Here is a 12539-nt window from a genome sequence, read left to right as displayed (position 1 = left end):
CTCAAAAAAGACACTTCAGTTTGCTGTTATAAGTTGTTAACATGAAGCCAAAGATAGTGTTGCTATTTCACTTGTCTCATGCTTAGTATTTTGAAGTTTTCACCTTTCACCAAGACAATCAAAGTTCTAGTACTTTACCGTCCGGGCGGACGACAGACAAACCCTGTAAAATCGGTTCTTGTACTTTGCCGTCCGGGTCGACGACAGATAAATCCTGTAAACTCGGTTCTTGTAATTTGCCGTCCGGGTCGACGGCAGACTAACCCTGTAAACTAAGGTCTTGTACTTTGCCGTCCAGGCAGACGACAGACTAACCCTGTAAACTCGGTCACTATGAACAGTTTATTAGAACTTGATTCAAATTGATGCAGCGCCCCAGATTGCCCCGCGAAGACTTATTTAAATGTCAAAAGTGGAGGAATGTTCAGTTAAGAGTTCTCGAATAAAGCGTTTTAGCTGGTATGAAAAACATCCATCAATAAATCAAAATAAAGAAAGTCAATTTAATTTTGCATACACACATTAACACAGATCTCATAAAATGTACCGATGAATCAGTCGACCTTAAGCTAAAAACTAGTCAGAAACAGGATTTCGACTTAATAAAAAAAGAAATGAAGACATGAAAAAGTACAAGAATAAGGCAAAAAGATTATCATTGAAAATGATGAATACTGACCAAAATTGACTTTCAGACACAAAATATTCACAATGAACATTGATGGCCCGGAATTTGCTGCAGTGGACCTGGGTTTTGTGACTAAGAACATCACGTTTCAATATCCTAGATCAAATGCAGGCAAAGTTATGCTCTGGACACAAAATGTTAACGAAGGGCAATAACTCTGTAATTAAGGGGTTGTGGGCCCTGAATTTGACACACTGCACATCGTCTTAGAATGACCAATGTATACATTCAAGTTTTGTTATCCTAGTTTCAAAGCAAGAGAGGTTAGGGCTGTAACTGCAACTGAGGGGCCAATGACCCCAATGTAGGTACGTATACACCAGGGTTCGTATGCATAAAAATTCTAAGTATTTTTCTTAAATGTTTACTTAAATACACTTTCGACCTACTTTACTGAGCAAGTTGCTTATTTTCCATTGCATAAAAATTCTAATCATCATGCTTAGATGTTTTTAGTAAAGCAGATTGCAACCTTCTTAAAATACTAGTTGCTAATGAAGCGACATACCGATTCCCGTACTTTCTGTTTACAAACAAAGGCACGTGATTAAAAACGCGTGCCCGGTCGTCTGCTTTCTTCAATCGCATTGAAATTGTATGAAGTCAAAATGGCCTAAGAAACGGGAGAGACGCCCTGTAAGAAACGAAAACCAAACTGGACTGCCGAGGAATGTCTCCATCTCACAAAACTCGTGGAGGAAAACAAAGCTGTGCCGAGATCATCTAAGTTTGTGGCTGGGATAACAACCCAGAAGAAACGAGAGACTTGGAAAAAGATAGCTAATGCTATCAGTGCGTCTTCCACCATATGTCGATTGACTGAGGAAGTTGAAAAAAATTGCATAATCTCCATATGAAAGGAAAATCGGAGCTGTCCGATCACAAGAGGCAGACAACGATGACAGGTAAGTTACGTGTATACATGATGGTTGAATTCCGATAAGTCCCGAAAATCCATTCATTCTGCACATCGTTCTGCAGACGACATTTAAGCTAGCAGTAGTTAGTGGGCTTTGCGCAAATGTACCAAATACACTTTGACATAACATGTGAAAATATAAACGTTAAAATTATCACCGCTACGAAGTTGCATTTCTCCAGTAGCATAATATCTTAATGCAATCATAACCTTCAAATGTGGAGGTAAGCTGTGGTTTCTTCCCGTCGCAGGCGCGATATCGACTTTAACAATATCAGTAATAAATAGAATTCCCTCACTATCAAATCTAAATCTCTGATAAAGTTCAAATGCATCAAAGTTATGAAGTGGGTTAAACCTGTCTCTAAATGTCTTCCTCGTCTCAACGCCCTTGCAAACTGTTGAGGTGCACTATGCTGTCCATTGGCGGCGGCCATTTTGTTGGAGTTAAGTAACTTGCTTAGAAATTTAAGACTGGCTCAGAGGTTGTTTAAAGATAAGAATATTCTTAAAAGATAAGAAATTTTGCAACCCACTCACAAAGATAAGCAAGATGCTAAGCACAAAATCCAATCTGCTAAGCAGAGTTTTTCAACTAAAGCATATTCTTAACCACTGAAGAATTATTATGCATACAACCCAGGTAGATGGCAACACAAACCACCATGTCAGAAAGTTTTTAAATTCTATTAATTTTAGTTTAATCTTCTGTAAGTGGTACTTTTCAAGAATGAGTTAAAACTTTTCAGTCCGTATCCTAGAAATGCCTCCTACATCCACACAAGGCTATCTGGGTGAAACATAATACGTATTAAACCTAATCATATATATATATATAAAAGTTGCTTGAAATATGGAGGAAACAATCATAGAGGTGACTTATTTTGCAAAGCTTTTTAGGCCAAGTATGTTTCACTGGAACTGCCCTAAACTATTTTTCAATAAAAAAAAACAAATAAAAAAATTCATTTTTGTTTTATTTCAAATTAAATATACATATCTATACAATGGTAATAATATTGTGGTATGCATGCTACATTAAAAATTACAGACAGATGAACAAATTGTACTAGCTGATCAATAGTGTACTGTAGCCAGAGTATCAGACAACCCCTAAACACCTAACATCAGTAACCAATAACAATACTGGCTACACCCTAAATCAATCTAGTCAACCAATAAAAAATACATAAAAATCGGACAAATTTGCATCTTCATTAATATCTTGTCCACAAATATTTTTTCCAAATCTGGGACAGTAATGGCAAGCATTGGGTAAAATTAAGCCTGTATATTCTCACTGCATATAAATAGATGACAAAGTACATTTAAACTGCCCTATGATAAGCAAGTGTCTGTTTATAATAATTTTCCAGTTATAACAATTCTACTGACGATTGATTTTAACTGCCAGGTGTTTTGAGGCAGGACAGTCTGGCTTTTAATAACACTGTCCTCCCAACTAGGAAAAACTGTGTCACATAAATAAATTAAATGGCGAATGTATATAATATCATGAAAGACCAATGATGAACTACCAATTCAACCAAAGCTAAATGAGTTGATCGGCTACTCAATCTTTTATCCCTTAATCTCCTAAATAATAAAATACCCTGATTTTACAAACAGCACCCCCCAACTTCCCAAACCCTAAAACAATGGGGAAAATCAACACTCCTCCACCAAAAATTCCATATAGTAAATGGCATTGATGAAATATCTTGATTATACTTGAATATTCCCATGTAAAGAACAACCAATAAATATTCTATCCAAAATGAGATTCCTTTAAAAAACCCACTCTTCTATGTATCAAAAATAAAAGGTTTCCATGATCTTTTTTTTAAATATCAAGATAACTTGTCTGGATAGTTTGGTAACAAATCATGATTTTAAGTATCCCGTGTATTATTCCTGTCAATTCCTTATAATTTGACCAACAAGTAGACACAAGCCCATCTGGTTATTTTGTGCATACATAGATTTTGCACTAGTCATTGTAAACATGGTCTTGAGAACAGAAATTCAATACTTGAATAATAATCTAAAAAAAAAGTGTAAAAAAAGCAAAAAAAAAAAAGTAAAAACTTTAAAAAATTTAAAAGGTGTTGTACAATGTTCAGAAAATTGCCATAAAATTATTTGCAAATGTGGGACAAACCAATTACTCTGACCAATACACAAGAGATCACAGAAATGTAATCGTAACAAGTTAACATTTCCAACAATGAGACAGAAATAATGAGCAAAAAACCAGATGAACTTGTGTGTACAAATTTGCCTGTTTCTAACATATGTATAAACAATTAGAATTCTATCTTTGGAAGAACTTATCTGCAACAGTTCCTTGCCAACTGAAAAACTCACTAACTGCAATTTTGCAAAGAAACTTTTAGAAATATTTTTTTTTGTCATGATCAGTCAACTTGTTCAATCATACTCTAGGTCATCATGCTCACTATAAAAATATTTTCAATACATCTAAAAATGCATTATCACATCATTCACAGTAAACATTCATTCATGCAGACACCTATCACAATCATTCACTTACAACATATATACAGATCAACTACTAAACACCTGCATCCCTTTGTGGGAATTCTTGCATGCATTTTCTGCAACACCCAATCCTGGTGAAAAACACTTCATAACTCCATTCATGTGCATCAACCAAACACAGGCTTTCTCATATATCCGCAAAAATTTAAAAACTTTTTCAGCTTGGCATTGGAAATGGTCACTCTGCCTTATTGCAAGTGTCTGTTCATGCCGCACCGAAGTACATCACAGGAAATGCTCATATGGGGAATGATTTCTGACAACACTGCCTCAGGATGCAGTCTCTGCAGCTGTTGACAAGTCTATCAATGTTTGAGACTGTAGTTCTGAGATGGTGCTGATTTTGTTGAACTTTGAACTAGCATATTTTGTTCTTACCGCCTGTAACAAAGAAAAGATATGATAATACCAAAACTTTTTTTTTCTTTTTGAACTTGGTCCAAAGATAAATATTTCTGCCATTCACAATAAAAAATTCTAAATGATATGGGAACAAATTTGTTAAATAATTTCTTGCATTTGCACAAATTTGTTAAAATTGAACCTAAATATTTAGGGAAAATAGTCAGTTATTTCTTGTAATATTTACTTACTGTGAGTTTGCTTTTGTCTGCTTTGATGACTAGAGTTGATAATTTATGGACCATGGGCATCAGGTCCTTTTCTGTGTAAGAACTGTAGTGACTTAACGTGTCCGTCTGTGGAAGGATTGAACACAATTACTTAAGGGTAGTCTTGTTGCAACATGAACAAGAATCGTTAATTATTTGGTACGGTATTGTATTTAACAGAAATGGATGCTCCGATAAATTGTTCAACAATTTGCATATCTTGTGTAACCATGAAATATCGGATGTATGAGTATTAAAAAATCCTGGGTATTTTTATCTAGATTCTAACAACACTTCTGAAAAACAATTTTGAACAAATCTTATATTTGAATCTTATAATAATAAAGAAATTCCACAAGTTATCTCCCTTGCTAGAAGTTGTACATACCCATTTGCTGCCATCGAGAAGCAACATAGAAAGACAGAGGGCACCAGCAGCAATTTCTGAGGGATTATAATGCACCATGTCGTATTCTACAATGGTCAACTCCATCAGGTATTTGGCGAGTGTGTGTTTCATGGCATCAACCTTCAAAAAGAACAGATCAGTTAAAATAGTGGATATTTATCTAGTGAAATATTAAAATGCTGGACGATAATTGTTTTGGGTATTTCATGATTTCAACTACATTATGTTAAACTTCCTTTAGATCTTCAGTGAATTTTCAAATAATCAGACTGAGCCAGCAACAGCAGGTTTAATAATTCAACCGGTCGTTTACTCTATGGAGCTAGCACGCAAACTCCATATAAATGAGGACTCACCTGTCCTGCTTTAGAATCCCGTCGCAGAAAATGTAAACACAGAGGTTTCCCCATATTGAAATCTAATGCCCTGAGAATTTTGGCTTCCATGTCCCGAATGTCTTTCTTTTGATAAGCATTGTCCGTAATATAAACAAAGTCCGCTAATTCTGGAGCATACATTTCCTCATATTTTGATGCTATTAACATACAGGTTACTCCCACTAATTGAAGTTTATTCCTGGGAACAGGACACAACTGAAAAATGATCAGATACCTTAAGATATAGTTCCAATGAAAATGAAAGTTGTTTGTAATCTAAGTAAAAACTATATAATTTGTTTCTAAATATTGAGTTTTTATACTGAGGGAATTAAATAGGGCATTTGCTTTAGATTATTACATACATATAGCAGGTATATTAATTCTTAATTACAAATTGACAAACTGCTGTATGACAATTATTATTATTAAGTTTACCATTACTGGGTCATTTTCAACAAATATATGAAACATCTGCTCAATTTCATTCATTTTGTTTGATAATGGTACAAAAATGTCATTTAGATTGTTCAGAAAATCTGCTTTAAAAACATTAGCAGTCAAAATATAACAATACCACAATACAAATCCCTTTTAGGATTGTACAAATCCTGGAACATGACCTAGCTGTCTAAATTACCTGTAGGAATCTGTCTATGATGGCTACTGTGAGGTAGAGGGTTTCCTGAAGGAGATGGAATCTGTGATGAACTTGACATAGCCAGTCAATGAGAATGGCTCGCATCTTGCCTGAAACTTCCTGTCCTTCAAGGTAGTTTGGTCGTACCATGTACTTCTCCTTTACATAAATCAAAATTATATAGACATTTCAAATTTCTGAATCTGATAAATGAATACAATAACGCGTACAAATATAAAGTCTTTTACCAACAGAAACAACTTATTTAAAAAATGATGAGATTTTTCTCTATAATGTGAAGTCAAGTCTCCAATTCTTATAACGGGACTAATTATTCAGCTTCAAATGCACACAGAAAAGCATTCTTCTACATTTCTATCCTTAACTTTCAATACAAAAAACAAGCAGAGCTATATTCTGTGAAGATTTCATGAGGGGATATTTTCATACCTCTAAATGCCTCATATAGTTGTAGATGTCGTTGACATATTCACTGACTAGCTGTGGGTTTTCTTTGTCGTTCGCATCAATATCTTGCACCTTGAGCAAGGCTTTAGAGAATGCTTCTGGTTTGTCATCACTGATGTCCATACATTCTGGTACTGAAGCAACCGGCAACAAGGATACTGTGGATGGTTGTGATGGCATTGACCGTAATACTTCTGGAATCTTTGGTTCTGGCTTGTGAACAGGTTCTTCTGCATCCTGACAAAGATTAAAAAAATTAAAAAATTCAATGAAAAGCAAAGTTCGAAATTTTTAATACTTGTTAATATTACAATTTCTGGAGGAAGTCACTTTTCTGCCCAATGAGGGATCTTGAAAATTTGTTTTCAATGTATAAAAATTATGTTTTTGATAACTTTTATTTGTAAATGATAAATTGTCATGAACACATTCACAAGTTTATCATGAAATATAAAAACTGACCAATATTGCTTATACTTACCAGATGAACATTGGCGTAGTCTGTTTGCGTCTCTATTAATGATTTTAGGGAAGATGTGGCTTTTGTTTTGTTTAGCACCAATGATTGTTGAGATTGCAGTTTGTTTGATAATTGAACAATTTCTTTTTTTATGGCAGTTTGTTTTTTGCTTGGGTCTATTGATATGGCAGACACTTTGTTGCGAATGTCCCCAAGGGCTGATCTTTGTCCAGCATGTGACACTGGGCGTGCGACCAAACCAACGCCATTTGTTTTCGTCGTCAGGGCCTTCAAGTCTGGATTTTCTTTGTTGATCGCTATTTTGACGTTCTGTTGAAGCATATTTGCTATATTCGCCTGGAAACAAAAAACAGTTAAAATTAAACTAAAGAACTTTGATCAGAATCAGGATGCAGAACTAACGGTTATCATCAGTTTAAATGTGCAGTCCTTTGATAACATGGATATATTCTTAATGGCAGTTATTCAATATGAGAATTATCTCAATTTGTTACTTTGGATAACATTAAAAGAAAGCAGAGATGAAGATTACTGAAATGAAAAAAAGCACATCTGAAGAAATGTGAACATACATCATAGACTTCAAATTCTTGATGTGTGATTATAGGTAATCATTCTCGTGCTTTTTCAGAGCAGAAATTACAAAATGAAATATTTTTGGAAAAGACACATAAAAACATTATTCCGATCGATTTACGAAATAATGCCGTTATTAATATTTACTACAGATAATAAAGAAATTGTATATTGGGTACCCAAATTTTTCGATAAAATATAACTGAAAGTGGATTAATTTTGAACCTTCTTCGGTTCTTTTATAAATCGTATTACTGAGTGCATGAGATTATTTTCGCCGACCAGTCCGTTTAGAATGAAGCACTAAAACATGTTCGTACCTGCAAGCAGTGCACAGCCGCCCTTATATCACAGTAAAAAAACTCGAAAACAAGAAAGCTGTAAAAATACCATGCACCCTGAATTCAAAGATACAGTCCATAAGATAAATAATATGTAACTAAAGTCGTGAAAATATGCCGTAACACTGAAGACACAGCGGAAATAACTTCGAAACGAATCCAAGCATAGCACGAAAACATGTCCGACTTTGTTTATGTTGAAGGACATTACTTATTTTACAAAATTACTACAACAAGAAAAATAAAATGTTTTCATACTTACCGACTGTGCTCTTGTAACAGCCATGATTAGTCTTTTGGTTGCTTTTGTAAATGCGTAATGCTTTTGATGCTGTGAAAACACTGCATGAATTGTCAGCTCAGCCGCACTCTGCCTATTTCCACAGCAAACTATCCCATAAGCATCAGTGTAGTTCGGAACAGCATTCAAATAAATGCGGCACACATTTCATTGGCCAATCGCTGAAATCAACATGTTTTTGATTGGTCAATGATGTTGATGATTTGTAGCAACAATTCGATAATTCATATTCTATGCAACAAATTCGTTGGCCTGGTTCTATGAATTTCTCTTATAAAAAATGATAGAAGAATACGAAGTTTTACTATTCCAAAAGGTGTAATGAAAATAATAGATATTTTACAAACAAAATGTTGTGCTTCCGGTATCATTCGGAATGTCTCTTACATTGTCCAATACTACAGTGTTGTTGGCTGAAAGCACCTGTTTAGGCAAGTAAATATTCTCGTGCTCATACCTGTCAAAGGTGCTAACAGTTGTCACAGGGTTGACCCTCCCATTCTTTATTGATTATTCATTATTATGCTGTAGTCAATTTGCATAATTATCATCCTGAAAATAGATAACTTCATTCGTGGTAACTGTGTTGCAGAAGATAATGTAGGACCAACAGAAATAATACAACGAAACGTAGAAATATCGAACGTTTCCAGATGAGATGTAGTTGAAAAGTTAGTGACTATAAAAGGATTATAAAATAAATTGGTCAGTCTCAACATGTTATATAACTGATGCAAAATTTTGAATAAACGTAACGAAGGCAGACAGTTGGCGAAAACTGTCCTCACAAATATTTGGGTTGCTTTCCACACTAAGCTAAATGAAAGGTCTTTTGAGTTGAGTTTGTTATGCCTCGTCTTTAGAAAGTTAAAAAAAAAAAAATAAAAACAAAATGTATAACTTTTAAAGCCCATCATTTTATGGTTATGTTATAGATTTATATCCTATTGTTTTACAATCCAGAGTTTAGAACCAAAATAAATTGGTCACCTACATCTCTTAACTTGAGTATATATGATAATATATATATATTATGGAATATCATTTAAAACAATTTTGTTTATACCATGGCAACAGGAATATTGACTAATTAAATTTGATGAAGAGAGCACTATCATGAATTTTACAGCACAGAATATGATGAAATGGAATCAATGATTAATTCAATTTCATTTTCAATATTTTTGTTTCACATAATATAAGTTGTGCAGACCATTTTCTGTCAAATGCCAATTAGTAAAAACTTATGGAGGCCAAATTTTCATATGCAGATATTAAAACTTCAAAATGTGATTATTTTTTAATAAAGAATTTGCCTTCCTGTAATGGATATTAAGTAAAATTTTAATGTTGGTTTCTTTATGTCGATTTCTGCAGGTAAAACAGAATCAAGATGGAAGATATAAAGAAGAGATTGGACTTCAATAACCCTGCTGTACAGACTCAGGTAGGTGTTTATCTCTCAAGTATTTACATACAGAAGGCACCAAGTTGGAAAGTAGGGTGTGTCTATACACATCTGAGCTTAGTTATATAACATGACTTGGGACCAGCAAGGTATGCTCTCATGTTTCCAGGATATACCCTATATTGTTGATGTCAGTCAGCTCTGCCCTGTGGAAGTGAAGGAAATGAATTCCTATTGTGATTTTGAAAAAAAGGTTATATCCTGGGGCTAAATACTTGAAAAACAAAAGCCATTTCTTCCGTAGAAATAAGCCAATTTCAAGAACAGTGTGAAAAAAAATTTTGTATGTTCATCCTAAATGGAAGATTTTTATTTTTTTTTTCAACAATGAGAAACAGAGATTTTACTATTGGCTTTACTCAAGACTGCTGAACAATTTTCTTAGCTTTTCAAGATCTGCATGTATACATGTATCAATTTGCTACTGAGTCCCCCCACCTAGCAATCGGTGTCTATCTCCAAAATTAAGAAAATTGTAAAAAGAAACTATTTTAACGATTGATCCTACTGGAGAAGGATCATTCTGGGTCCCTTAGGCCCACACAGTATTTGTCTTTTGATCCGGTTGGAGTCACCATTCCTTTACTTTATATCTTATAATCCTGTGAAGGTTTATACTTCTAAGAACGGCAATATTACACTAATATGACACAATATGAAGTAGATAATACATTAACTAAAATGTTATGACACCTCTTTAAAAGGCGCCAAAGTTATTCTGAGATAATATGATTCAACCTTTTTTTTTGATGTCATTTTAATCCTAGTAAATCTTTTGATGTTTCTCATTCTCGGGTCTCATTAATCCTCTGCCCAAATTTGTACTAAGTATCAATAGGATGTGATACTACAAATGATGTCTTATAATACTTGACATAATAATAAAGAGTAAAGAGGTATGAAAATTTTCAATTCAGTGTGATCTTGATCTCCTGTTGGGACCTGGAGGCCTCCTAGTGTTTGACACTGGGTCTATAGTTAGTGAAATTTTGGGGCTTACTAATGTCTACGATTAGAGTATAAATTATGCAGAAAAATGGATAATGGAAAGTAAGATAGGATCAGGTTCCTGATAGGGAAGTCAGGAGTGAGGCACATATTTTACTCATTTAGACAAGGATGGATCAAGCCATTGCAATTTATTTGAGAATTTGCCTTATTTCTGTATCTTTATTTGTCTGGAGTGCTCAGTCGTTTCATTGAAGACTAGGGCTAATTTGAGGCAGGATCTTCTTGTAGTAGGTGGTGACAACCTTACTGAACATAATGCAGGAGGTTTGTTAAATTCTTATTCAAAGTTATTTCGGTCAAGTGTCTTGCCCAATGACACAACCACAACAACTGGATGGTTTGGGTTCTTAGTTTTTTAAGAAACACAAAACACCTTGGGTATGGGGATCAAACTAAAGTAAAACACAAAGAAGTCAAAGTTGCCAGGACCTAATGAAATATTTGACTTATCCAAATGTTCAACATAGTGATGTTTCTATGAACGGAGACATTGTGCTTGGAAGATTGACCCTTTTTTCATTGGTTGTTTACCGGATACATGTCTCGGAGCATGGCATGACAGTAACGAATAAGTGATAAATAGTATCTTTTATTTGAAAAAACAGGTATAAGTACAACACTCGTCATTGCAGCACATGCGTGAATATGCATCCATTCTCATATACACATAATTTAGTAACATCGATACCAGAAGTAACACAAATTTTGTGCTCACATTTATATCCAAAGTGTAACAAGTCCCATCAATAACATTTTAAAATAAAACTCACAAAATAGGTACTCATGAACATTTTACATTGATAAAACATCAGTAGTACTGAGCTGTTACGAAAATGCGACAACGTCACTGTAGCATAACTTAGTGTTGATTCATAGTAAAATCATGTAATTCCCAGCTGAGTGTTAATTCATAGTAAAATCATGTAATTCTCAGCTGAGTGTAAATTCATAGTAAATCATGTAATTCCCAGCTGAATGTAAATTCATAGTTAAATCATGTAATTCCCAGCTGAATGTAAATTCATAGTTAAATCATGTAATTCCCAGCTGAGTGTTAATTCATAGTAAAATCATGTAATTCTCAGCTGAGTGTTAATTCATAGTTAAATCATGTAATTCTCAGCTGAGTGTAAATTCATAGTAAAATCATGTAATTTTCAGCTGAGTGTAAATTCATAGTAAAATCTTGTAATTTTCAGCTGAGTGTAAATTCATAGTTAAATCATGTAATTCCCAGCTGAGTGTTAATTCATAGTAAAATCTTGTAATTCTCAGCTGAGTGTAAATTCATAGTAAAATCATGTAATTCACAGCTGAGTGTAAATTCATAGTGAAATCATGTAATTCTAATCCTAGTATAAATTCCCAGCTGAATGTAAGTTCAAAGTAAACTCAGGCAATTGCAAGTTGAGTGTAAATGATATTAAATATGTACCAGTCTCATTGACATATTTTAACCAAAACTCATTTTTATCGGAGAGTCTTGCCTAGAAGAGAACTGGCACGTGATTTCTGCCTGAAGTATAGGCAGACATATCACTGTGAAATATCTTGGAGGACCATTTGATCAATGATGAGGATTTATTGAATTGAATAAGATTTCTTCACATGCTGGCATAGAAGTTGAGACACACCTGAAGAAAAGAGAGGCAAAATTTGAATTACACCAGTTTTGTAGATAAGTGAC

At 34.1% G+C, this 12539-nt stretch overlaps 1 protein-coding gene across 1 annotated transcript; it reads right to left on the bottom strand.

The window, feature by feature from the left end:
• Positions 1 to 4356: 4356 nt before the first annotated feature.
• On the bottom strand, positions 4357 to 8413 carry LOC132562604 (G2/mitotic-specific cyclin-B-like). The gene is made up of 8 exons (XM_060227354.1): positions 8335 to 8413; positions 7156 to 7491; positions 6657 to 6911; positions 6207 to 6365; positions 5546 to 5782; positions 5169 to 5309; positions 4763 to 4867; positions 4357 to 4550 (listed from the first exon to the last, which is right to left on the bottom strand). The coding sequence occupies exons 1-8, from the start codon at positions 8356 to 8358 to the stop codon at positions 4440 to 4442; spliced, it is 1368 nt and encodes a 455-aa protein (XP_060083337.1). The 5' UTR covers positions 8359 to 8413; the 3' UTR covers positions 4357 to 4439.
• Between the last annotated feature and the right edge of the window lie 4126 nt (positions 8414 to 12539).

Source organism: Ylistrum balloti, unplaced genomic scaffold (genome assembly GCF_031769215.1).
Source record: "Ylistrum balloti isolate Yb309-2 unplaced genomic scaffold, AGI_CSIRO_Ybal_v1 Utg371462, whole genome shotgun sequence".
Classification (NCBI taxonomy): domain Eukaryota; kingdom Metazoa; phylum Mollusca; class Bivalvia; order Pectinida; family Pectinidae; genus Ylistrum; species Ylistrum balloti.
The sequence above is the reverse complement of the archived record's forward strand: the minus strand, read 5'-3'. Positions and strand labels throughout refer to the sequence as shown.

Bases quoted from the DNA above. Each gene is read 5' to 3' on its own strand.
- LOC132562604 (XM_060227354.1), bottom strand. From the start codon at position 8,358: ATGGCTGTTACAAGAGCACAGTCG. The intron at 7,492-8,334 runs GTAAGTATGAAA...TTTTGTTTCCAG, and splicing joins CTGTTACAAGAGCACAGTCG to GCGAATATAGCAAATATGCT. The intron at 6,366-6,656 runs GTATGAAAATAT...ATTTATGTAAAG, and splicing joins ACTATATGAGGCATTTAGAG to GAGAAGTACATGGTACGACC.